The following is a 27,547-nucleotide window of genomic DNA, read 5'->3' as shown; positions in this document are numbered from 1 at the left end:
CGTGGGGTCCTTCGATGAGGCCTGGGGACAGGGGTGGGCAGGCGCTGGGCCTGCCCTGCGGACTCATCTAGGGGTGTGGGCGACAAGGGACTCCGCGCACCCCGCGGGCCGAGAGGTGGGCGGGGGGCTGCGTTACTCCATCAGAGGGACGGCCCAGGGCGGCCGCGGGTCGACGCTTTCGGAATGTCCAAACTACTAGGGGCTAACAGAGGAGCCGTCCTCCCAGCCTTTCATTTGACAGGTGATCGTCACCGTGTCATTCTCACAGGGTTTACCACGCTTTTCCTGCACGTTGACTGGGGTATTAGCTCTGCCTGGGAAGCAGGGCGGGAAAGGTCTCTGCGTTTTACAGATGCGTGAATTGAGGCCTGGAGGGGTAAAGAGTTTAACCGGGGCCTGGCACCTGGGGGTAGTAGAACCTAACCTTCTGCCTCTTTTGGTGCTCCTTGCCCAGCCCTTCATTCGCGCCTTCCCTCCCCTGCCAGTGAGGGACGGGATTGTTTGAAAGCAGACAGAAAACTGGTCCTCCAAGCAGCACCTGCTGCTGTCAAGTGGCTCCCGCTGAGATGGGGCCCGCCCGCTTGAGAGCAGCTTCTTCCTGTTGTTGGTGAACTGTATTCCTCATTCTATTTGTGCCAAGTTATTCTGACATGAAAATAGCTCTTCAGTATAATATCTTATTGAATAGAGTAATTCCTTATATATAAGCACATGTTGATTTCACCAGCGTTAGCAATTTCGTTCTCATCAGTGTCAACAATCCGAGGTGGAAGAACGAGATAAGCGTTGTACATTTTACCAGTGGGGAAACTGAGGTCATTCCTTGCCCCAGGTCAGCCGCTGGTAAATGGTTCATCTGGAATTAAGCTTTTTAAACCTAAGGTTGGTGTTCTGACCAGTGTCCCACTCTGGTTTATATTGATGCTCTGGTCCTTGTATTTTTTTTTTTTTTTGTCGTTGTTGTTAAATACGACTTTTCCCCAAAATATGTTTGTGGCAGATTGATTTATGCTGCATATTGAAGTGATTTGAATAATATCCACTAAGGAATTAATATTAATTACAGAGTCAATTTTTTATTATGATTTGAAAAGGTGTCAGTGGAAGTGTGGCTTAATGGCTCTGAAGGCAAACTGATCTGAGTTTGAATCCCAGCTCTCCTGCTTGTCCTTTGACAGACAAATTTTTCTGAGCCTTAGTTTCCTCACCCGTAAAATATGGATATTATTGTCTATCTCACAAGTTTGTTGATAGCAAGTAAATGAGGTGTCTAAAGCTTGAGAACTGCTTCTGCTAAGCTGCTAAGTCACTTCAGTTGTGTCCGACTCTGTGTGACCCCATAGACGGCAGCCCACCAGGGTCCCCCGTCCCTGGGATTCTCCAGGCAAAAACACTGGAGTGGGTTGCCATTTCCTTCTCCAATGCATGAAAGTGAAAAGTGAAAGTGAAGTTGCTCAGTTGTGTCAGACTCTTAGCCACCCCATGGACTGCAGCCCACCAGGCTCCTCTGTCCATGGGGTTTTCCAGGCAAGAGTACTGGAGTGGAGTGCCATTGCCTTCTCCATAGAACTGCTTCTGGCTCATATTAAACACTCACCATATGCTTTTTCCTTTTCTTTCTTTCTCCCCACTCCCTTGAGCTACAATTTTTTTTTTTTTTTCATTCTCTGAACCCTGATGGTTTAGGTCAGTTTACCTGGTGGATCTATATGGAAGCATAATCAGTGTGGCTATATAGATACAGTTATGAAAAAATTGGTTACTTGAGCTCCAAAGGATCTAGTGTTTTAAGCATAGACTTCAAAATTGTTCTTCCAGCTTCACAGATATTTAAGAATCTCTACATGTTGATTTGATACTGACTTCACTAATTCCTTCTTTTAAACACTATATGAAGGGGATTGACATTGTCCTCTTTCACCTTCACACCCAATCACAACCCAGCCTAGTTTAAAGAAGAAGCAAAAATTCTTTGGGAAATCATATAGGAACATTCTTTAAACACTTAGAAAGTGGTAGTGGTATTTAATAGGAAGATAAATAGGATTCTCTGTAATGGTGCAGTCTAATATCCTTTGTGAAATCAGCATTTCTGAAATTGTAGAAATGAAAAAGGCCAATGGCTTGTATAACAAACAAGTCACTAATAAAAATCTGTTTCCAGTTTTATGCCGGGATGGTAACCTTTTTCACAGACATCTGTCTGGCTTTGGCAGTAGGTCTTACGGAATATAAAGAGAAAGATCTACAGTCCATTGGTGGAGACATCCTTAAAAAATATTAGAAGGAAGTATTTTTTTGCTCTGTGACATGAAACACTAAAGATTTCATGAAACTTTACTAAAATAATTTCTACATTTTAGTGATAACTTCCTAAAGTAAGTTTATTATATATTTTGAAAACATATGCGAAGTGGAGAGAATAGAAAAATTTATTTCTATGTACCAATCTATTTCAGCAATTACCTATGTATGGACAGTCTTGCCCCACAAAAGCTGTCGCTTCCTATTCTTTTGGAAGCAAATCTCAGACATCATATTTCATTTGTAAAGATTTCTCTATGTGTCAAGCTCGTTTTTAATATATTGTTGGAAAGGAGAGGTAATTTTGATATTTTCAAAGAAGCATGGGTTTATGGAAGAAAATAAATATCTCTTCAGTTCAGTCACTCAGTCATGTCCAACTCTTTGCAACCCCATGAGCCTACCCAAACTCATGTCCATTGAGTTAGTGATGCCATCCAACCATCTCATCCTCTGTCGTCCCCTTCTTCTCGTGCCCTCAATCTTTCCCAGCATCCGGGTCTTTTCAAATGAGTCAGCTCTTCGCATCAGGTGGCCAAAGTATTGGAGTTTCAGCTTCAACATCAGTCCTTCCAGTGAACACCCAGGACTGATCTCCTTTAGGATGGACTGGTTGGATCTTCTTGCAGTCCAAGGGACTCTCAAGAGTCTTCTCCAACACCACAGTTCAAAAGCATCAATTCTCTGGCACTCAGCTTTCTTTATAGTCCAACTCTCACATCCATACATGACTATTGGAAAAATCATAGCCTTTACTAGATGGACCTTTGTTGGCAAAGTAATGTCTCTCCTTTTTAATATGCTGTCTAGGTTGGTCATAACTTTCCTTCCAAGGAGTAAGCGTCTTCTAATTTCATGAAAGCTGTCACCATCTGCAGTGATTTTGGAGCCCCCTCAAAATAAAGTCAGCCACTGTTTCCACTGTTTTCCCATCTATTTGCCATGAAGTGATGGGACCAGATGCCGTGATCTTAGTTTTCTGAATGTTGAGCTTTAAGCCAACTTTTTCACTCTCTTTCACTTTCATCAAGAGGCTCTTTAGTTCTTCACTTTCTGCCATAAGGGTGGTGTCATTTGCATATCTGAGGTTATTGGTATTTCTCCCAGCAATCTTGATTCCTGCTTATGCTTCTTCAGCCCAGCGTTTCTCATGATGTACTCTGCATATAAGTGAAATAAGCAGGGTGACAACATACAGCCTTGACGTACTCCTTTTCCTATTTGGAACCAGTCTGTTGTTCCATGTCCAGTTCTAACGGTTGCTTCCTGACTTGCATATAGGTTTCTCAAGAGGCAGGTCAGGTGGTCTGGTATTCCCATCTCTTTCATAATTTTCCACAGTTTATTGTGATCCACACAGTCAAAGGCCTTGGCATAGTCAATAAAGCAGAAATAGATGTCTTTCTGGAACTCTCTTGCTTTTTCAGTGATCCAGTGGATGTTGGCAATTTGGTCTCTGGTTCCTCTGTCTTTTCTAAAACCAGCTTGAAATACCTCTTAGTTAATGTATTCGTGGCAATAAATATAGGATTCAAAACCTCATTAAATAATTTGGAATTATAAAATGTCTGTATTGCTTTTCAGAATACTTACTTTACTGTTATACACTTATTTTCAAGTTGGCAAATGTGAAAAATTACCAATAGTTTTGAGTGTGCTGACACCAGCATTGTTTAAGTTCCAGTCTCAGAAAGTAAATACTCAAGATTTTCTTTTATTTTAGAAGAGGCAAAAACATGAGTGATAAATTTTATGAATGTTGGAGAGTAACTGATTGAAACCCTGATTTTTCTAGAATTTACTGACAAACACGAGACAGATCATAGATAGAAGTACTGTTGTTACTTTGGTGAGTTGGGCCTATATTTTTTAGAGTCGTGCTGATAGCAGGCTTCTTCCTATTTTGGGCCTGCCATTTGATTCTTGCCTTTTCAGAACCTGTGCGCCTGAACTCAGAGAGGACAGATGCCTTTCCTGGCACTTGAGCCAGTCTTCACATTTTTATCTCTAGGACTCTCAGGTGTCTGTACATTCTGGGACTGCACGGCAGGGTAGGACAAGTGAGACTTCAGTTTATCACAGGCAGCAACTTGTTCAGAAACCTTGGGCCCAGTTAGTCCTAGTGTTCATTCCCTGCTTACTAACTTTTGTGTGTGTGTGTGTGTGTACTCTATTTTCTGCTTGGCCATTGTTTTCCTGTAGCCTGGAGTTCTCAAATTTAATTTGAGTAGCACTCCCAGTATTTTGCCATATTCATTTTTTTATATTAGCAGATTTTTCATTTATGGTGGTGTTATGGTTCCTTTTAAAATTTAAGTCAAAATGTAGTTCTTTCGATAGAGAAATGTTATGTAGATAGTAGTACAGATGGTAGTTAGGACAAGTATGAAAGTAGTAACTGAAATTTTGGAAATTCTAAGTCCTTTTTTTAAAAAGCTTTGTTGAGATATTTCGCATAGAAAATTCAACTGTTAAAGTGTACATTTCAGTGGTTTTTTAAAAAAAAATTTGCATCTACAAATCAGTAAATGTGATATGCCACTTTAACAAAATGAAGGCTGAAAATCATGATTTCAATAAATGCAGAAAAAAGCACGTGACACCATTTAACACTCATTTATGATAAACACTCTCAACACAGTGCGTTTAAGAGGAATATACGTCAACATACTAAAGGCCATATATGAAACAGACCTTCAGTTAATATCATACTTAATGGTGAAAAGCTTAAATCGATCTCTCTAAATTCGGGGCAAGACAAAGATGCCAACTCTTGCCATTCTTATTCAACATAGTATTGGAAATCCTGGCCAGAGCACTCAGGCAGGAAAAGGAAGTAGAAGGCATCCAAATTGGAAAGAAGATGTAAATTCATCACTATTTATGGATAACATGATTTTATAAATAGAAAACCCTAAGGATGTCACCAAAAAACTTAGAAATAAATACAGGGGAATTCCCTGGCAGACCACTTGTTAGGACTCCACACTTCCACTGCAGGGGCACAGGTTGATCCCTGGTTGAGGAACTAAGATTCCACATGCCGATAAGCCAAAGAAAGAAAAGAAATAATAATTACAGTATAGTTGCAGGATACAAAATAAAAATACAGAAATCTGTTGTATTACTGTATGCTAACAATGTGCTAGCAGAAAGAGAAATTAGGAAAAGAATCCTATTTAAATTGCAATAAAATAATAAAATAGGAATGAAAGTAAGGATTTGAAAGACCTTTAAACTCAAAAATATAATACATTGTTGAAAGAAATTTAAGAAGACACAAATAAATAGATATTCCATGCTTATGGATTGGAAGAATTAATATTGTTAAAAAGGCCATATTACCTAATGCAATCTACAGATTCAGTGCAATCCTGTCAACATTCCAGGAGAAATAAAGCCAAAAATTATGAACTTTATATAATATTAAAATTTATATGGAGGCACAAGATACTGAATAATCAAAGCATCCTAAGAGAAAAGAACAAAACTGGAGGTATCACACTTCCTGATGGCAAACTATTTTGAAAAGCCATAGTAAGCAATACAGCATGACATTGACAGAAAAATAGATACACTTACCAGTAGAAGAGATTTGAGAAATAAACCCACTCATATATGGACTACAAAGGAACAAAGCTCATAAAATGGAGGAAGGACGGCTTCTTCAACAGGTAGTCCTAGGAAAACTTGACAGCAAGATGCAAAAAAAAAGAAACTAGACTGCTATCTCACACTGTACACAAAAATCAACTCAAAATGAATTAATGATTTAAATGTAAGACCTGAAACCATAAAACTCCTAGAAGAAACTGTGGGTAGTATGTTCCTTGACATCAGTCTTAGCAATATCTTTCTAGATTAGTTTCTTAAGCCAAGGGGAAACAAAAGCAAAAGTAAACAAATGGGACTACATTAAATTAAAAAACTTATGTGCGGTAAAGGAAACCATCAACAAAACAAAAACAACCTACTGAGTGGAAGAAGGTATTTGCAAATGATGTATCTGATAAGGGGTCAATATCCAAAATGTATAAAGAACTAATACAGCTCAACAGCAACAAAAAGAAACAATTTATTGAAAAGTGGGCAGATGATCTGAATAGTTATTTTTCCAATGAAGATATGCAAATGACACATGAAAAGATGTTCAACATTGTTAATTAATAGGGAAATGCGAATCTAAGCTGTAATGAGATATCTCTTCATGCCAGTTAGAATGGCTATTATTGCAAAGCAAAGAAATAACAAATTTTGGTGAGGATATGGAGAAAAGGGAAACCTTATGCACTGTTGGTGGGACTGTAAATTGGTGCAGGCACTTTAGAAGACATTATGGACATTCTTCAAAAATTAGGAATAGATCTACCGTATGATCCAGCTAGCCCACTTTCTGGTATTTATTTAAGGAATATGAAAACACTAATCTGAAAATATAACTCTGCCCCCATGTTCATTGCCACATTATTTATAATCACCAAGATGTGGAAACAATCTAAGTGCTCATCAATAGATGAATGGATAAAGAAGATGTGATATATATGTATTTGTATACACACATAATGAAATACTATTCATCCATAAACATGGATAGAGCTTGAGTGTACTATGCTCAGTGAAGTAAGTCGCATGGGAGAAAGACAAATACTGTAAGATTTCACTTATGTGAAATATAAAAACAAAAAATAAGTGAACAACCCAAACCAGAAGAAACATGCGGATACAGAGAACAGAATAATGGTTACCAGAGGAGAAGGGACAGGAGGGGAGTAGGGTACAATGGATAAAGGTAGTTAACTGTGTTGACAGATGGAATCTGAATTTTTGGTGAGCACACTGTTGGGTATACACAAGTAGAAATATCATGTTATGTACGTGAAAGTATGTAACGGTATAAGCCAAGGTTACCTCAATAAAAAATAAATCTTAGAAAAGGCTCCTGCCAATGGTTCAGTCCCTGGGGAGTGTTCTGATTGGCTTATAGTCTCTGGAAGATACTTCAGGATTAGAAAGTGGGTCTTCATCACTTATGGTCTATGCACTTTTTAATCAGGTGTTTTTGTGCTGATTCCTGGGTTGAGTAAATCTACCTGTGAGTTTTTAAGAGTGGTTGTCCATTCCCAGAAGTTCTGTAGATTTCCTGGACGTATTTTCTATTGTTATTTAAAGATAGTTGTTTGGGGGCTCATCTCTCCTGTGCAGGATCTAGGGGTTGGAGTGCTTGATGTGGAGCTCAGATCCCTTGCTTTTCAGAGAAAAGATCCGTATCTTCTGGTGCCTCCTAATTGTGAATTGACACAGCTGGTATTGCGGTTTTCCTTGGTTGAACTGTCTCTGCCTCTCTCATCCTGTGCCTTTCATGTCTGTATTGATGTTCTGGCCTTTGTTGTGGAAGTTCTTTTTACCAAGTTTTTATGTCCCTTTCCAAGGAAATTATTCATGTATAGTTTTAGATTTGTTGTATACATAGGAGGAGTTGAGTTCAGGATCTTCCTGCAGCACTATAAGAACCCTCCCCATCCTTTTTTTTTTTTTTTGATATTTGAAATACAACCTTATTCTGATTCTAAACGAAAAGGAATGGGAATGACAGTAACAAACAAGATTCCACCTCTCAATATTGTCATGTGACTATAGCAGTCTTATATTTGAAACTCAAGGAGGAAACAGCTGTGTTCCGAAACACCTAAATATGCAGGTCCAAAAAATCAAGGTATTTTTTTTTAAACTGCCACATTCACTCCAAAGCCCATCCGTCTCCTTCAGCATCCAAAGATTAAGCACATGTTCTGCTTAGCTATATAATAAAGTGGCAAACACGCTGTACCACTGACATCACAGGACAGTTGCCTATAAATCTTTTCTTAGAGCAGTTTTAGAATTGCAGCAAAATTAGGAGGAAAATACAGAGACTTCCTATATACTCCCTGTCTCTACTCATGTATAGTGATGTGAAGTCGCTCAGCCATGTCCGACTCTTTGTGACCCCGTGGACTATAGCCTACCAGGCTTCTCCGTCCATGGGATTCTCCAGGCAAGAATACTGGAGTGGGTTACCATTTCCTTCTCATGTATAGCCTCTCCATTATCAACATCCCTTGCCAGAGTGGTACATTTGTTACGATTGATGAACCTACACTGGCAAATTGTTGTAACCTAAAGTCCATAGTTTACATTACTCTCTACTATTGGTGTACATTTTATGGGTTAGGACAAATGTGTAATGGCAGGTGAGGACTTCTCAGGCGGCTCAGTAGTAAAGAATCTGCCTGCCAGTGCAGGAGATGTGAGTTTGATCCCTGGGTCAAGAAGATCTCCTAGAGGAGGAAATGGCAACCCACCCCAGTATCCTTGTCAGGAAAATCCCATGGACGGAGAAGTGTGGCAGGCTACAGTTCATATAGACGCAAAGAGTTGGACACGACTGAGTGAGCATGCACACACACACACACATAATGACAGGTATCCATCATTATAGTATTATACAGAGTGCTTTCACAGGCCTAAAGATTCTCTTTTCTCTGCCTATTCCTCCTTCCCCCTCAATCCCTGGCAGTCGTTGATGTTTTTCCTGTCTTGGTAGTTTGACTTTTCCAAGAGCTTCATTTCTTTTATGAATGAATAATAATTCTGTTGTGTGGGTACCACGTTTTTTTAATCCATTCATCAGTTGATAGACATTTGGATTGTTTCAGCTTCTGAATACTATAGACAACACTTCTGTGAACATTTATGTATAAGCTTTTTTGTGGGCCTGTTTTCATTTCTCTAAGAATGGAATGGATGGTTTGTACTGTAACTCTGTATCTAACCACTCTAGGAACTGCCAGACTGTTTACAGAACCAGCTGCACCATATTGCATTCACAATCAGCAGTGTATGGTGGGTTCCAATTTTTCACATCATCTGTAACGCTGGTTTTGTTTGTTTTTTGGGTTTTTGATTTTTGATTATAGCCATCCTGGTATTTGTGAAGAGGTATCTCACTGTAGTTGTTAGGTTGTGATTTGTGTTTCACTAATGACTAATACTGTTTAACATCATTTGATGCTCTCACCAGCCATTTATGTGTCTTTTTGAGAGAAACGATAACATAGCCTTTAAAACTTGTTTTAAAATTTATTTTATTTTTTTGGGTTTTCTCCAGTTGTGATGAGCTGGGGCTACTCTCTCGTTGCGGTGTGTGTACTCCTCATTGTGGTGGCTTGTCTTGTTGTGGAGCATGGGTTTCAGTCGTTGTGGTGCGTGTGGGCTCAGTAGGTGTGGTTCCCGGGCTCTAGGACACAGGCGCAGTAGTTATGGCACACAAGCTTAGTTGCTCCGAGGCATGTGGGATCCTCTCGGATCGGGGAGCAAACCCATGTCTCCTGCCTTGGCAGGTGGATTCTCCATGACTGAGCCACCAGGGAAGCCCTAATATAACATTTTTAACCCGACACAATGGTGGCATTTAACCTGACATGGGCTCTTGGTATCACTTCTGTGCTTGCTTACTCTATTGATTTTTTATCCAAATGGATGGCTCCTCAGAAATTCTTTGTGGTATTTAAGTTTGTGCTAAACATGTCCCTTAATGTATTTATTAATCTACAAATTATAGTTCACAAAGTTTGTTTAATTATGTCACATTTGCTTATTTTTACATTTGTTTCCTTTGTCTTAGGAGACAGATCCAAAAATATGTTGCCTCAGTTTATATCAAAGAGTGTTCTGCTTGCATTTTCTTCTAGGAATTTTATGGTTTCTGGTCTTACATTTAGGTCTTTAATCCATTTGGATTTATTTTTATATTTGGAGTGAGAAAATGTCCCAGTTTTTTCTTTTACATGTAGCTGTCCAGTTTTCCCATCACCAGTTATTAAAGACACTGTCTTTATTCCTGTTGTATATTCCTTCCTCTTCTGTTGTAAATTAACTGACCATAAGTGCATGGGTTTTTTTCTGGGCTCCCTATTCTATCCCCCTGATACATGTGTCTGTTTCTGTGCCGTTAGTATATTGCTTTGGTTATTGTAGTTTTGTAGTGTAGTCTGAAGTTAGGGAGTGTGAGTCCAGATTTGTTCTTTTTTCTAAAGATTGCTTTGGCTATTCAGTTTCTTTTGTGATTCTAAATGATTTTTAGGATTATTGGTCTAGTTCTGTGCAAACATGTCACAAGTATTTTGACAGGGATTGCATAAATCTGTAGATTACTTTGGGTAATATTAACAATATGAATTCTTCCAGTCCATAAACATGGGTCATCTTTCCATTTCTTTGTATCATTTTCAGTTTCCTTCATCAGTGTCTTATAGTTTTCAGAGCATAGGTCTTTTACCTCCTGGGTTAAGTTTATTCCTATATATATATATATATATATATATTTTTTTTTTGATGTGATTTTAAATGGGATTTTTTTTTTTTTGCTTTCTGATAATTCACTATTAGTGTATAGAAAAGCAACATATTTCTGTGTGTTAGCCTTGTATCCTGTAACTTTACTAAACCTACTTATCAGTAGTAATAGTTTTTTGGTTGGGACCTTAGTATTTTTTGTATAGAGCATCATGTCATTTGCAAATAGGGACAGTTTTACTTATTTCCTTCCAATTTGGGTGTCCTGTTTCTTTTTATTGTCCAGTTACTATGTGTAGGATTTGCAATACTGTGTTAAAGAGAAGTTGTAAAGGTGGAAATCTTTGTCTTGTTCCTGATCCCAGAGGAAAAACTTTCAGCTTTTCACCATTGACTATGATGTTAGCTGTGGATTTGTCATAAATAGCCATTATTATATTCAAATGTGTTCCTTCTGTACCAACTATGATAAAAGTTTTTGTCATGAATGGATGTTGAATTTTATCAGATATTTTTTCTACATCTATGATTATGTGATTTTTATTCTTCCTTTTGTTTGATTGATTTACAGATATTGGGTCATCCTTGTATCCCTGGAAAAACCCCTGCTTGATCATGTGTGTGATCTTTCTATATATTATTGAAATCAGTTTGCTAATATTATGTTGAGGATTTTTACGTCTGTATTCATCAGAGATGTTGCCCTGTAATTTTCTTTTTTTGGAGTATCTGTGTTTCTTTTTGGTATCAGCATGATGGTGGCATTGTAGGATGAATTTGGGAGTATTTATTCCTCTTTAACTTTTTGAAATAGTTTAAGAAGGTTAAGTATTAGTTCTTCATGTGTTTGGTAGAATTCCACTATGAAGCCATCAGTTCCTGAACTTTTGTTTGCTGTCAGTTTTTTTTTGATTACTAATTCAATCTCACTGCTAGTGATTGGTCTGTTCAGGTTGTCTATTTCTTCTTGATTCTGTCTTAGAAGTTTGTATGTTTCTAGAAATTTATCCATTTCTTCTGTTTGTTGCCAGTTTGTTGCCATATTCTCATATGATTTTGTAGTATTCTCTTATGATTTTTTTTTGTATCTCCATGATATTAGATGTAGTTTCTTCTCTTAATTTCTCATTTTGTTTATTTGGATCCACTTTCTTTTTTTCTTGATGAGCCTGGCTAAAGGCTTTAAATTTTGTCATTTCAGAAAACCGGGTGCTGATGAAATTGATCTTTTCTATTTTTTGGTCTCTATTTTATTTATTTCCTCTCTGGTCTTTATTATTTCCTTCCTTCTGCTCACTTTGAGCTTTTTGTTCTTTTTTTTCCCCTAATTACTTTAGATGCTAGATTGGATTATTTACGATTTTTTGTTTTGTTTGTTTCCTGACATAGGCTTATATTGCTATAAACTTTCCTCTTAGATTTGCATCACATAGGTTTTGGAGAGTTGTGTTTTTATTTTCATTTGTCTGAAGGTAATTTTTGATATCCTTTTTGATTAGTTCATTAATCGCTTGATGTTTTTATTAGTGTACTGCTTGGTCCCCATGTGTCTGTGTTTTTCTCATTTTTCTTCCTGTAATTGATTCTTTTCTCATACCATTGTGGTTAGAAAATTGCTTGATATAAACTTTCTTCAATTTGTTTAGACTTGTTTTGTAGCCTAGCATATGATCTGTTCTGGGGAACATTCCTTGTGCACTTGAAAAGAATGTGTTGATGTATATCTACTTGTTTTAAACTGGTAGTCATTTAAATCAAAACATATTCTAAAAGATCTGCATTTTTCTCACCCCCACTATATTTTGTATTCTTTACATTATATTTTACATCTTCACATGTATCCCTTAACTGTTCATTGTAGTTACAGTTGATCTTACAGTTTTTATTTTTTCATTTTTATGCTGACTTATTTAAATGGTTGATCCTCAGCCTTTGCTGTATATCTACCATACCACAGCCCTTAATAGTAAGGGCTAAATGGTTACTTACTGTAATAGTGGAGTTTTCCTTTAATAGAAATTCTTACTTCTTGTTGTAGTCTTTTCTTTTCCACTTAGGGAAGACTTTATAACGTGTCTTTTAGGATTGGTTTAGAGTTCATGGACTCTTTTACTTGTCTGAGAAGTTCTTTATCTCTCTTTCAGTTCTGACTCATAATTTTGCTGGGTAGAGAGTATCCTAGTTTTTCCCTTTCAGCATTTAGAATATTTCATGCCACTCCTGTCTGGCCTGCAGGCTTGCTACAGAAGCCTTATGGGTGTTCCCTTGTATATGACTCTGTTCTTCTCTTGTTGCTTTTAGAATTCTCTCTTTAAGTTTTGCCACTTTAATTGTGATATGTTTTGGTATGGGTCTGTTTGGGTTCATCTTGTTTGGGACCCTCTGTGCTTCCTGTATCTGATTATCTGTTTCCATCTTCGGGTTTGGAAAGTTTTAAGCCATAATTTTATCAAATACACTTTTGAATGTTTTCCTTCTCTCTTCTCCCTCTGGGACCCCTATAATGCAAATCTCAGTGTGCTTGATGTTTTCTTAGATGTTGCTTAAACTGTTCTGATTAAAAAATTTTTTTCTTACTGTTGTGGTTGGGTGATTTCCATTTTTCTATCTTCCAGATAACTTGTGAAATCTTCTGTATTACCTAGTCTGCTCTTAACTTCCTGCTAGTTTTTTTTTTTATTTCATTTATTGCATTCTTCAGATCTAACTGGTTCTTTTTTGTTTTCTAGTTCCTTGTTAAAACCCTCTCTGTGTTCATCTGTTCTTTCCCCTAATTTGGTTAGCATTCTTATTCCTGTTTTGATCTCTTTTCCTGATAAATTGTTTATATTTTTTTTGTTTTTTTCTTTTTCTTTCACTTGAAATAAATTCCTCTGTCTTCTCGTTTTGATCAGCTTTCTCTGTCTCTGTAAACTTAGGTGAAACTGTTAACTATGGTGATCTTAAAGGGGTATCCTTTTGTGGGTGTGTCCTTATGCAGTCTGTGTGAGCCTACTGGCTTTGGTGGGAGAGCTGGATCTGAAGTGAGCACAAGTCACATCTTACCCCAGATTTGCTGGCAGCTGTCACTGTGGTGGGAGGTGGGGCTGTAGAAGGAAGAGCAAGAGTCAGAACCAGGTGTGAGCTAGGACTTCGGTGCTCAGTAGAGAACACACCAAGGTGCTGGAGCAGAAGCCTTAAGGGTGGGTCCAAACTGCTTCCATTCCCTCTTAGTGTATGTTCTCTCCTCTCACAGCATTGGCATCATTCCTCAGAAGGGAGCTACACTGGAGCAAGAGGGGCAGGAGCAGCCCACTCAGTGTGGGTTGGGGCATGCGCCGGGACTGTCTTGGCACATCAGAGTCCACACTACTCTGCATCTGCTGCCTCTAGGAGTGCTAGTAATAGCTGCTGCTAAGTCGCTTCAGTCGTGTCTAACTCTGTGTGACCCCATAGATGGCAGCCCACCAGGCTCCCCCGTCTGTGGGATTCTCCAGGCAAGAACACTGGAGTGGGTTGCCATTTCCTTCTCCAATGTATGAAAGTGAAAAGTGAAAGTGAAGTCGCTCAGTCGTGTCCCACTCTTCACGGCCCCATGGACTGTAGCCTACCAGGCTCCTCCGTCCATGGGATTTTCCAGGTGAGAGTACTGGAGTGGGGTGCCATTACTTTCTCCTGCCCTTGCCTTATTCAGATGCAGAGCTGGGTCTGAGTCGGCACCATCCCTTCACCTGTGCCCTTCCCCTTGACAGTGTCGACCTTCACCCTAGTGGGGAGCTGTGTGGTGGACAAGATGGGCCAGGATGTGCACTGGGGTGGTTGTGGAAAGCAACTAGAGTCACAGGCAGTCTCAGTCTGCTTCCTCTGCCTTGTTTTGGGAGCAAGGAAGCAAGTGTATGCCTGCCCTTAATGAGTGGAATTCAAGTTTCTCACAGTTCCCCTGCCAATCCCTCTGGTCTGCACACCAGCGAAGATTTGTCTTTCTGGTCTCAGACTTTAGGCCTGGGGTGCCCACTATATGGTTCAAACCCTTCTCTTTCCAAAGAGGGTCTCCAAACCCAAGTAATTCCCCTACTTCTGTGTCCCCTCCTTCAGGTGTGGGTTCCCACCTGATCACTTCTCTTTGCTTTCCTTCTTGACTGTGTGGATCTTTCTTTATAGCGTTTGTTATGTAAGAGTCTTTCCACCAGGCTCCACATTGCTGCTTGTCTATTTCCAATCTGTTTTCTAGTGCATATGCATCATATAATATTAATACATAAATTTGTGTCTCCCTTAAAAAGTTGTTGGTATCTAGCTAGCTGTCTTTATTGGAAAGTTCACTAATTGATTCTGGAATGACCAAAAGAAAAAGAGGTCAAAGGAGTTAATTCTGCTTAATCAACAAGCCAGCCTACTTCCTTCTTTTCCTTAAAAACCTTTGTTCAGTGCCTAGCATTTTAAACATACCATCTTAAATAGAGGAAAAGGAAGATCACTGAAATGCTGATCTTGTCTTTCAAGATTCTAAAATGTAATAGGATGAGGAGAAAATTGTCATCCAAAGGAAATGGAGAAAAGATATAACACCAGTTGAGCATCTATTATGTGCTGGTCTTTATGTCTTATTTAAAAAACCATTTGGTGACTTGTTATGTAACCGATACTGTGTTAACTAGTAGAAACTCTAGTGTGCTACCATTTAACTGTAAAGTAGATACTATTCTCTTTACTCAAAAGAAAACTGAAGTTCTGAGGGATTCATGACTTGTGCAAAAGGTTATGTAATTAGTAGCTATAATAATTTGCTAAATTGAGATTCAGTCCCATATTATTGTGCTGTCTTTCTCACTGTGTCGTGCTGATTTCAGTAGAAGTATTTCTCATCTAATCCTAACAATCTTATAAATTAAGGATAGCCTTCATTTTTTCCCTCCCTAAACTGTGTGTCCTTTGATCAATTTTACTGAGGTATAGTTTACAAAAAGTATGCCCACTTTTTTAAAGTGGGCAGTTCAGTGAGTAAGAACACAGTTATACATAGTCATGAACCGCTGCCGCAATCCATCTTCCCAGAAAGTTTCCTTGAACTTCTTTCCAGTCCTTCCCCTCCAACTAAGGTAACTTTTGATATTTCCACCTGGGATTAGTTTTGCATGTTCTAAAACTTGATTTAAATGGAATAATTCAGAATGTATTCTTTTGCATCCAGCTTCTTTTTCCAAGCAGACTGTCTGAGATATCTATTTTATTGTATATTCATTCCTTTGTATTGCTCTCTGTTCTACTGTATAGATGTACTAAGATTGGATTATCTTTTGTTTTGATATATGGGTTGTTTCCAGTTTGGAAACCTGGAAAGGCTCTTTGAATATTTGTAAATAGGTCTTTGTGTGGAAAAAATTCTCTTGGGTAAGCAATCTAGCCTTCATTTTTATGGGTTAGAATACCGATATTTGAAGAGTTTGAATAACTTCTCATAGTCACACGACCAGTGATTTGGTTGACTCCAGTGCTTGTATACACTTTTTCTACTGTATCACACTTGTCCCTACTTTTCAGAAGTGATGATTACAGGTCAAGTAGTCTGAGAATTCAGATGACAGTGTCTGTCAGCTGGGGATATCAAAATGGGCTTCATGAAGATGACTTTTTTGAGTTGATGAATTGGTAGGCTTTGAGTATGTATAGGGTGAGAAGAGAGGAACATTTTGAGCAAAGGTTCTTTAACATGGGTTTCATTTGTTAGTAAACAAGTATTTAATGAATGCCTCTCAGAAACCAGACACGGTTCTGTATTCGGAGGCTATAGCAATAACCCAAAACCAAAGATCATCATGCAGCTAACTTTCTTGCGGGGAGAGATGGACAGTACACCAAGTAAGTTTAAGTAATGAATGCTCTCGAGAAGAAGTGGGATAGGGAGTGCCAGTAGTGGGAGTCAGGATAAACAGATTGCAATTTTAAAAAAGAGTGCTTTCGTAGGCCTCACTGAGAAAGTTACATGTGGGCAAAGATGGAGTCAGTCTTGAGCATTCCAGATGCGGACTTTAAAGTGTAAAGCCCTGAGGCAGGAGTGTTTCTGGCATGTTGGGGAACTTAAAGAGGCCGTATCGCTGAGCTGGAAAGGACATCAGAGAAGAGAGGAGTAGGAGATGTGGTCAGAGATGTATGAGGAGCTAGGAAGTTTAGAGTGTGGGGACTTGGACCACTGTGGAGACTTTGACTTTTACTTTGCATGAGACGTAGAGGCATTGGTGAGTTGTTAACAGAGGTGATGTATTTTTGAAAATGTAACATTTTTATTGAGATATAATCCATATACCAACAAATCACCCAGTTAAAAAGTGTTTATTAGTATATTCACAGAGCTGTGCAGTCATCACCATGTTGAATTTTAGGACATTTTCATCATCCCCAAAAGAAATGCTGTACTCATTAGCAGTAACTCCCATTTTCCTCCAACTCTGTAGCCCTAGGCAAGCAATAATCTGTTTTTCTGATTCTATGAATTTTCCCATTTTGGACATTACATATAAGTGGCGTTATGTAATGTGTGGTCTTTTATGAGCGGCTTCTTTCATTTGTCATCTTGTTTTCAGGGTTCATTTATGTTGTAGCATGTATAAGCACTTTATTCTTTTTTTAATGGCTGAATAAGATTTCCTTGAATGGATATAGCACATTTTATTTATCCATCAATTTTTGGACATTTGGGTTGTGTCCACTTTTTGGCTATTAGGAATAACGTTGCTATGAATACTTGTATGTAAGTTTTTGTTTGAACATATGTTTTCAATTGACGTGCTGCATTTAAAAGGGAGTGAATTCACTTGGTGAAGATAAGTGACCAAGGCCCTTGTCCCAGAAAGTTGGGTTCCAATTGCTGCTTATTTTTCTTTGTTCAGAAGCTTTTCTTACATGATTAAGCCACTGTTTCTTGCAATTTCTCTGTCCTCTTGTTTTTTTTTTTTTTTCTTTTTTAAAATCTAGTTTCCTAGCTTTGGATTTCTTTGAATGAAGATTTGACCACCATTAAATAGGTTCCCTGAAAAGTAGGATCTGTTCTGTGTAAATCCTTAGGTAATCTATAATTAAAATAGTCTGATCAAACCTCAGTTGTTGAAAGTTCCTAAGGAGAGGTTACACAGTGTTTTATATTATTGAGTTGGAATTCATTAGTGGGTCATAATTCAGTGAAAACAGTATTTAAATAATGAAACAGAGCAGGAAATATTAGAGTGCATCACTTACAATAGAGGTAAATGTTACTTCATGAAACTTTGTTTCAATATAAAGTATATATTTATAGATTATAGTAAAAAATGTTTGAAGCCTCCAGATTAAGATATCAGAGACTGTTTATATAATTAATACTTTTTCTCTTCCATTTAATTATTTTTGGAGAGCATTTAGGTATTGTTCAGCATAAAACATGCTATAGTATAACCAAATGAAATATAAAGGAGTAATGTTTTTGTTGTTGAATATAATAAGAAACTTAATGGGAATGAAATTTTTATCTTTTTATAAACAAATATGATTTTATGACAGTGTTATGGCTAATAGTATGTACTATATATTTTTTTTTTTATTATAGGAATCATACTCCATGGGTTTGTGTGGTAAATGAGCTTCTTGGCATAGAAAGGAATTAAAAAATGATGGTAAGTGATCAATTTACCTTAAGCATTAACCTTAGTTTTTTTAGCCTCCTTCTACCTCCTTTCCTTCCTTCCGTTTTTCATTCATCATCCTTTTTGATGTAATATTTGTTACCTACAAGATACTCTATGGAACACGTGTTATAAAGTACAGCAGTTAAGGTAATGAACAGTGAGTGTACTGTTCAACCCTAAAGCCATAGACGCTCACTCTTAACATTTGTATGACCTAGGGCAAGAATACAGATGGAAGTTAGCTTTTCTCTTAATGTCTTAATCTTAAAAAGTTATAAATTAGTTTATGTCAGCAGCTTGACCTACTTTCCTACCCAGGGCTCAGCCAGCTCTTAAAGGAGAAATGCTGTCTCTGGGGTTGGCAGGGTGGATGTTGGGCCAGGATGGTCTCTGAATCTCAGATGGGCACTAATGTGGTGAAACTCCCCAGAAACCCTGGGCAGATGAGTTCACCTTCCCCATATTCTACTTTTTAAACTCAAGATTTACAGGCAGTTCTAAGTATCTACTCAAACTATCTCACTCAGACCCAGGAGGAGGAGGAAATACGGTTTATGGGATAATCCAGGTGCCTAGAGACTTCTTTGGGAAATGGGGGGTAGCCATTTTAAAGTAAATGTTAGATTTAAAATTAGATTTTAAATAAAAATTTTAAATATTTAAATATTAAATAAAAATTAGATATTTTTATCTTGGTTTCCCAGCATAGAGGCTGTGCTTTGACTTCTTCCTTCTCTTCCTTATTGTTTGCTTTTAGGGTGGGGAGGCCTCAGTTCAGTGTGTGAATCCCTCTCTATTAATTCCTGTATAGTTACTTGCTATCTTTTTGTTTTGACATTTTTGATGTTTTGATATTTTGATAGGTGTAATCTTCTGAAGTGTAGGATTTAGGGAAGGAGCCTCCTCTTTTGGGTGTAAATGTAGGATTATAACCACTTATATTTTTCTTTCCTATCTCATCCTGACCCATTCCACACTCCAGTTTCTTTTATATCTTAAAGATGTAAATAATAAGTTCTGAGTTTAAAATTTTTAAATTCTGTCATTTGAGATCATTTTTCTTCTGCCTTTCATATTCTGAGAATTTCTTACAGTGAGGGCCATTCAGTCCTAAGCTCTGTTTTTGTTTGTCTGAATCTTTTTTCCTGCCCTGATTTTCAAAGATGGTGTTGCTGAATGTAGAAGCCTAGATTAAGAAAATTTTCTCTCAGTATTCTGAAAAAATGTATTCCACTGTTTCAGCCTCTTTTTAGTCTTTCACAAAGTTATGTGATTTATGTACGTATGGCTGTGCTGGGTCTTCACTGCTGCACGGGCTTTCCTCTGGTTGTGGGAAGTGGGGGCTACTCTCTAGTTGCGGTGTGAGGCCTCTCGTCGCAGTGGCTTCTCTTGCTGTGGAGCTCAGGCTCCAGGATGCATGGACTTCCGTAGCTGTGGCACCAGGGCTTAGTTGCTCCACAGCATGTGGGATTTCCCTGGATCAGGGATCGAGCCCACATCTCCTGCATTGGCAGGCGGGTTCTTTACCACTGTGCCACCAGGGAAGCCTCTCTTTTTGATTTTTTGATATTTCTTCTTCTTTTTGATATGTTTTGTTTTAATATTATATGCAATGTTTCATGCTTGCTAAGTGGATTTAGTCGTGTCCTACTCTTTGCGATCCTATGGACTGCATGCTGCCAGGCTCCTCTGTCAATGAAATTTTTCCAGGCAAGAATACTAGAATGGATTGCCATGCAGGGATTGAACCTGCGTCTCATTATGTTTCCTGGGTTGGCAGGTGGGTTCTTTTCAATACAATGTTTATGTGGTTCAGAATGCAAACTCTTTTTTTTCTTAATATATACATTTTATTGAAGTATAGTTGACTTACAGTGTTTCAGGTACACAGCAAGGTGATTCTGTTATATATATACACATATTATATTTCAAATTATTTTCGATTATAGGTTATTGTAAGATGTTGGCTCTAATTCCCTTTGCTATATAGTAAACCTTTGTTGTGTATCTATTTTTTAAATTAGATGTCTAGCATTCTGTTCATACAAACAGGTAGAATCAAATTGTTACAAATTTTTTAGCTAGGCAAAAAGTCATAGGTTTTCTAAAATATATAATTACACATAGTATTTATGTGTAAAGGCTTTTCTGCTGTGCTTGATAAAGGCTTGAGAAAGAACATTAAAAAAAGAAAGAAATTGGAAAACATAAACTAAATGAAATGGGAGCACTGAATATGAAAGAAAAAATGAAACAAACTAGATAAAAGTAAAAGATCATCATATAGTCCAGTTTTTAAATATGGTTGCTCATTAGAAACACATCTCGAGCTTTGTAGAAAAAAAGCAATACCTGGGCATTTGTATTTTTCAAAAAATTCCAAGATAATTCTGGTACATATCTTGATTTTAAAAAGTGATTCGAAGTTTTTCTATTAAATGGTAGCTTTAGTGATATAGAATTCTGTTATTTTCTGTTGACTGATCATGATACAATGCTAGTACGTGAGTAATAGTTATATAATCACAATAGTAAAACCTTTTTTAAAAACAATTTTCACAATCAATAGCCAGACAAAAAAATAAAAGATAATTATATTTGTAAGTTACAATGGAAACATGATTGACCTAACAATATGAAATATTTACATACAATTTGAGGGGTTAAGTAGAGTGATGTGGTTAAATGGAAGTGCCCAGCCAGTCTAGGTCACTTGTCCATTCTTCTGGCATTTAATCTGTTTACATTTAAGGTAATTATCCATATGTATGATCGTATTACCACTCTTAATTGTCTTTTTAGGTTTATTTTGTGTAGGTCTTTTCCTTCTCTTGTGTTTCCTGCCTGAAGAAGGAAGTTTATGCCTAGAGAGGTTCCTTTAGCGTTTGTTGTAAAGCTGATTTGGTGGTGCTATTCATAACTTAAAAGTTAGCTATTCATAACTTTTGTTTGTCTGGAAAGCTTTTGATTTCTTCATCAGTCTGAACAGTCTTGCTGGGTGAAGTATTCTTGGTTGTAGGTTCTTCCCTTTCATCACTTTAAATATATTGTGCCAATCCCTTCTGGCTTGTAGAATTTCTCTTGAGAAATCAGCTGATAACCTGATGGGAGTTCCCTTGTATGTTATTTGTCATTTTTCCCTTTTTGCTTTTAATATTTTATCTTTGTCTTTAATTTTTGTCAGTTTGATTACTGTATGTCTTGGTGTGTTCCTCCTTGGGTTTATCCTGCCTGGGACTCTGCGCTTCCTGGACTTGGATGACTATTTCCTTTCCCATGTTACGGAATTTTTCAGCTATTATATTTTCAAATATTTTCTCAGGTCCTTTCTCCCTCTCTTCTCCTTCTGGGACCCCTATAATGTGAATGTTGGTGTGTTTAATGTTGTCTCAGAGGTCTCTTAGGCTGTCTTTGTTTTTTTTCATTCTTTTGTCTATATTCTGTTCTGCGGCACTGATGTCCACCATTCTGTTCTCAGGTCACTTGTCCGTTCTTCTGGCTCAGTTGTTCTGCTGTTAATTCCTTCGTCTAGTGTGTGGTTCATATCTGGTTGTTTGTTAGTTCTTCTAGGTCTTTGGTAAATATTTCTTACATCTCCATTCTGTTTCTGATATCCTTGATCATCTTCACTATAATTATTCTAAATTCTTTTTCTAGAAGGTTGCCTATCTCCACTTCATTTGGTTGTTTTTCTGGGGTTTTATCTTATCTCTTCGTCCGGGACATAACTCTGCTTTTTCATCCTGATTAACTTCCTATAATGTAGTTTTTGTTCTAGCTGCTGTGGGATTGTGGTTCTTCTTGTGTCTTCTCGCTGCCCTCTGGTGGATGAGGCTAAGAGCTTGTGTAAGCTTCCTGACGGGAAGGTCGATGTTTCTGTTGTGCAGTCACCAAGTTGCATCTGACTCTTTTCAACTCCATGGACTGAATCACACTAGGCTTCCCTGTCCCTCACCTTCTCCCAGAGTTTGCCCAAGTTCATGTCCATTGAATTGGTGATACCACCCAACCATCTCATTCTCTTGTCACCCCCTTCTTTTCCTGCCCTCAATCTTTCCCAGCATCAAGGTCTTTTCCAGTGAGTCAGCTCTTCACATCAGATGGCCAAAGTATTGGAGCTGGAGCTTCAGCTTCAGCATCAGTGCTAATGAGTATTTAGGGTTGATTTCCTTTAATATTGACTGGTTTGATTGCCTTGCAGTCCAAGAGACTCTCAAGAGTCTTATTCAGCACCACAGTTCAAAAGTATCAATTCTTTCGCACTCTGCCCTCTTTATGGTCCAGCTCTCACATCTGTATATGATTACTGGAAAGACCACAGCCTTGACTATACAGATCTTTGTCGGCAAAGTGATGTCTTTGCTTTTTAATATACTGTCTGGGTTTGTCAAGGCTTTTCTTGCAAGGAGCAGTTGTCTTCTGATTTCATGGCTACAGTCACCATCCACAGTGATTTTCGAGCCCAAGAAGAAGAAATCTGCCACTGCTTCCACTTTTCCCCCTTCTGTTTGCCATGAAGTGAGGGGACCGGATGCCATGATCTTAGTTTTTTTAATATTGAGTTTTAAGCTAGCTTTTTCACTCTTTTTCTACTTTCATCAAGAGGCTCTTTAGTTCCTCTCTGCTTTCTGCCATTAAAGTGGTATCATTTGCATATCTGAGATTGTTTCTATTTCTCCTGGAAATCTTGATTCCAGCTTGTAACTTATGTAGCCTGGCGTTTCGTATGATGAGCTCTGCATATAAGTTAGATAAACAGGGTGACAATAAACAGCCTTGTTGTATTCCTTTCTCAATTTTCAACCTGTCAGTTGTTCTATGTAAGGTTCTAACTGTTGCTTCTTAACCGGCATACAGGTTTCTCAGAAGACAGGTCTGGTATTCCCACCTCTCTAAGAGTTTTCCACAGTTTGTTATGATCCATACAGTCAAAGCCTTTAGAATAGTCAGTGAAACAGACAGAGGTAGATATTTTTCTGGAATTTCCTTGCTTTCTCTATGATCCAGTGATTGTTGACAATTTGATTTCTGGTTCCTCTGCCTTTTCTAATCCAGCTTGAAGATCTGGAAGTCTTCAGTTTCACATAATGCTGAAGCCTCGCTTGAAGGATTTTGAGCATAATCTTACTAGCATGGGAGATGAATGTAATTGTCTGGTAGTTTGAACATTCTTTAGTACTGCTCTTCTTGAGAATTGCGATGAAGATTGACCTTTTCCTGTCTTGTGGCCACTGCTGGATTTTCCAAATTTGCTGACATATTGAATGCAGTCCTTTAATAACATCATCTTATAGGATTTTAAACAGCTCTGCTGAAATTCCATCACCTCCACTAGCTTTATTGACAGCATTGCTTCCTAAGGCCCACTTGACTTCACACTCCAGGATGTCTATTTCTGGGTGAGTGAGCCCACCATTGTGGTTATCTGGTCATTAAGACCTTTTTTGTACAGTTCTTCTGGGTGTTCTTGCCATCTCTTTTGATCTCTTCCATTTCTGTTAGGTCTTTACCATTTCTGTCCTTTATTGTGCCCATCTTTGTATGAAATATTCCCTTGATATCTCTAATTTTCTTGAAGAGATTTCTAGTCTTTCCCATTCTATCATTTTCCTCTATTTATTTGCATTGTTCACTTAAGAAGACTTTGTTCTCTCTCCTTGCTATTCTCTGGAACTCTGCATTCAGTGGGGGTATATATTTCCCTTTCTCCTTTGCCTTTTGATTCTCTTCTTTTCTCAGCTGCACTGTAAGGGCTCCTCAGACAGCCATCTTGCCTTCTTGGATCTCCTTTTCTTTGGTCACCTTCTCCTATGCAGTGCTATGCATCTCCATCCATAGTTCTTCAGGCACTCTGTCTCAAATCTAACCCCTTTAATCTCTTGTCACTTCCACTGTATAATCATAAGGGATTTGATTTAGGTCATACCTGAATGGCCTAGTGATTTTCCCTACTTTCTTCACTTTAAGTCTGAATTTTGCAATAAGGAGTTCATGATCTGAGCCATAGCTAGCCCCAGGTCTTGATTTTGCTGACTGTATAGAGCTTCTCCATCTTTGGCTGCATAGAATATAATCAGTCTGAGTTTTTGGTATTGACCATTTGGTGGTGTCCATGTGGGGAGTCATTTCTTGTATTGTAAGAGGGTGTTTGCTCTGACCAATGTCTTCTCTTGGCATAACTGTGTTAGCCTTTGCCCTTCTTCCTTTTGTACTCCAAGGCCAAACTTGCCTGTTACTCCAGGTATCTCTCAACTTCCTACTTTAGCATTCCAATTCCCTCTGATGAAAAGGACATCTTTTTTTTGGTGTTAGTTCTAAAAGGTCTTGTAGGTCTTCATAGAACCACATGGTACCCCAATAAAAACTGAACTATTAGAAAAGACGTAGGCAGTAAATGCTGGGGAGGAAGCCAATAAATGTATGTTGTAGAGTGGCAGAACATGCTAAACAGAAGAGAAAATCTTATATAAATGCCCTGAATTAGGAGGGAGCTTGGTGGTCATAGGGAACTGATTAAATGTCAGTGGAGTTGGAGCATGGCAGACAGGAAGAGTAATGGAAGATGAGGCTAGAGAGGTAAACAGAGGCTGGTTTGTGCTTTTGGATAATGCCAGATTTCTTAAGCTGTTGTATATCAGTTTAACTTTCTGTCAGCAGTGCAAGCAGTTGCCCAGCTCCTTGCCATCACATGGTATTGTCATTGATTTAAAAATGTTTTAATATTTTCAGTGCTTACTTTTGAGTACCTTTTCATATGATAGTTGGTTATTTATATGTCTTTTGGGAATGCCTATTCAATTTTCATTTTCTTGTTGGGTTATCTTTTTTTTTCTAATTGATTTAAGGAGTTCTTTATTCTGGGTATAAGACCTTTGTTACTTTTACACATATATCTTCTTTGTGGCTTGCTTTTTCATTCTTTTAATGATGTCTTTTTAATATAAGAATGTGTTCTTAATTCCAGTGAAGTTCAATTAATCATTTTTTTCCTGTATGATTAGTGCTTTTTTGTATCCTGATTAAGACGTTTTTCTATACCTGAAGATCATGAAAATATTATCCTTTATTATCATTATTTTTAGGACCTTTTATTTTCCTTTCATTTCAGATTTAAGAAAGGTTGCAAGAGGAGTACAGATAATTCTCTGATATTCTTTCACTAACTTTCAGTTCAGTTCAGTTGCTCGGTCGTGTCCGACTCTTTGCGACCCCATGAATCACAGCACGCCAGGTCTCCCTGTCCATCACCATCTCCTGGAGTTCACTCAAACTCACGTCCATCGAGTCAGTGATGCCATCCAGCCATCTCATCCTCTGTCGTCCCCTTCTCCTCCTGCCCCCAATCCCTCCCAGAATCAGAGTCTTTTCCAATGAGTCAACTCTTTACATGAGGTGGCCAGAGTACTGGAGTTTCAGCTTCAGCATCATTCCCTCCAAAGAAATCCCAGGGCTGATTTCCTTCAGAATGGACTGGTTGATCTCCTTGCAGTCCAAGGGACTCTCACTAACTTTACCAGTTGCTAATTTTGTCTCTTTTCCTTTCTCATATTCTCTCTTTTATTTTATATGTGTGTGTGTATATAAACATACATACATACACACACATATAAAATCACATATAGGGAATTCCCTAGTGGTCCCGTGGTTAGGACTCTGTGCTTCCACTGTAAGGGGTCTGGGTTCCATCCCTGCTTGGGCAACTAGGATCCCACATGCGCATGGTATGGCCAAAAAGAAAAATCATGTATAAAGACAAAGACACATACATATATAGCTACACACATGTACATTTATTTGTAGACACATCCTTGCATCAGGCAGATCACCTGGAGAAGGGAATGGCTTCCCACTCTAGTACTCTTGTCTGGAGAATTCCGTGGATAGAGGAGCTTGACGGGCTACAGCCTGTGGGGTTGCAAAGAGTCAGACACAACTGAGTGACTGACTCTTTCACTTTTTCATAAATACATGCATATTACTCTTCCATGAACCACTTAAGAATATTTTGATCTTGAGGAGACAGCAGTGAGCGGTGGTGTGAAGAGATCTTAGTTCCCTGCCCAGGAATTGAACCTGGGTAGCCTAGGTGAACTCAATGGACATATGAATTTGAGCAAACTCTGGGAGATAATGAAGGACAGGGAAGCCTAGCATGCTGTGATACATGGGGTCATAGAGAGTCAGATACGACTTAGCAACTGAACAATAACAGCACCTGGGTGAAAACCAGGAATCCTATCTACTAGACTGCCCGTAGGGCTAGTGGCTAGAAGCAAAGTTGCTCTGGCTCTTGCGCCCATTGAAAAATGAATTTCTCAAGAAGGTAAAAGCTATAAAAATAGGTGCAGAGTTTATTATTAGAGACATAGCACAACAAATGGGAGGGCACACAGAAACAACGTCTTTTAGATAGAAGCAAGGCAGAGGCACACACCCAGAGAGAAAGGGTGTGGCTGTCCTGCCTGTGAGGAGCTCACCGAGGGGTGAGTCAAATCGCTTATCCAGGGCAGTTCTTTCAGGTCTGTTTTGAAGAATGTCACTTGATTTGGGTCATATTTTCTTCTTATAGACTCTGATTTTGTGTTTTTGGCAGAATATCACATGAATGGTGTTGTATCCTTCTCAGTATATCACATCAGGAAGCATATGATGTCAGTTTGTCCTGCTATTGGTCATGTGGACTCTGATCACTTGGTTAATATAGGGTATTGTCAGGTTTTTCTCTTTGAAGTTTACTTTGTCTTTTGAAAGTAGTATGTTATTTGTTGAGAGAGACTTTGAGGCTGTGTAAATATCCTGCAACTCATCAAACCATCTACCCACTAGTTTTAGCATTCACTGATGATAATAATTATTAGTTATCTACATGCCTATCTATCTGCCTGTCTTTCAGGCTTCTTGGATTTTTTATTTTATTTAATATTACATTCTACTACTACCATTTATTTTGATGCTCGCATTGTCCTTGACTTAGCTGGTGGAAGTTCCTTCACACTGGCTCTTGTATCTTTTCATTTGCCTTTATTATTCTTTGAGTCCTTCTGTACTTTCTAGTCTAACAGGCTATTCTAGATTCACCTTATAATTTCCCTCTCATTCCTTTTCTCACCTTATTACAAGGACTAGGAATTTCAGTATCATGATGATGGAAGTGGTGATTGTAGGCATCCTGTCTCTTTCAAGATTGTATCATTTAATATGATATTTGCTGAAGTTTGTGAAGAATGTTTATCATAGATGGGTATCCAGGTTTATCACATGCTTTTTTCATC

At 38.2% G+C, this 27,547-nt stretch overlaps 1 protein-coding gene across 5 annotated transcripts in view; it reads left to right on the top strand.

The window, feature by feature from the left end:
* SCAPER (S-phase cyclin A associated protein in the ER) overlaps window positions 1-27,547 on the top strand; it is a 423,555-nt gene that overhangs the window by 310 nt on the left and 395,698 nt on the right. For all 5 annotated transcript variants that reach the window (XM_061394725.1, XM_061394723.1, XM_061394726.1 and 2 more), the window contains exon 2: window positions 18,197-18,263. In XM_061394725.1, the coding sequence (XP_061250709.1) occupies window positions 18,258-18,263 (6 nt within the window). In that variant the 5' untranslated portion in view covers window positions 18,197-18,257. The remainder of the gene's footprint in view (window positions 1-18,196; window positions 18,264-27,547) is intronic.

Source organism: Bos javanicus, chromosome 21, assembly GCF_032452875.1.
Source record: "Bos javanicus breed banteng chromosome 21, ARS-OSU_banteng_1.0, whole genome shotgun sequence".
NCBI classification, from domain to species: Eukaryota; Metazoa; Chordata; class Mammalia; order Artiodactyla; family Bovidae; genus Bos; species Bos javanicus.
This window is presented reverse-complemented; position numbering and strand designations above follow the sequence as displayed.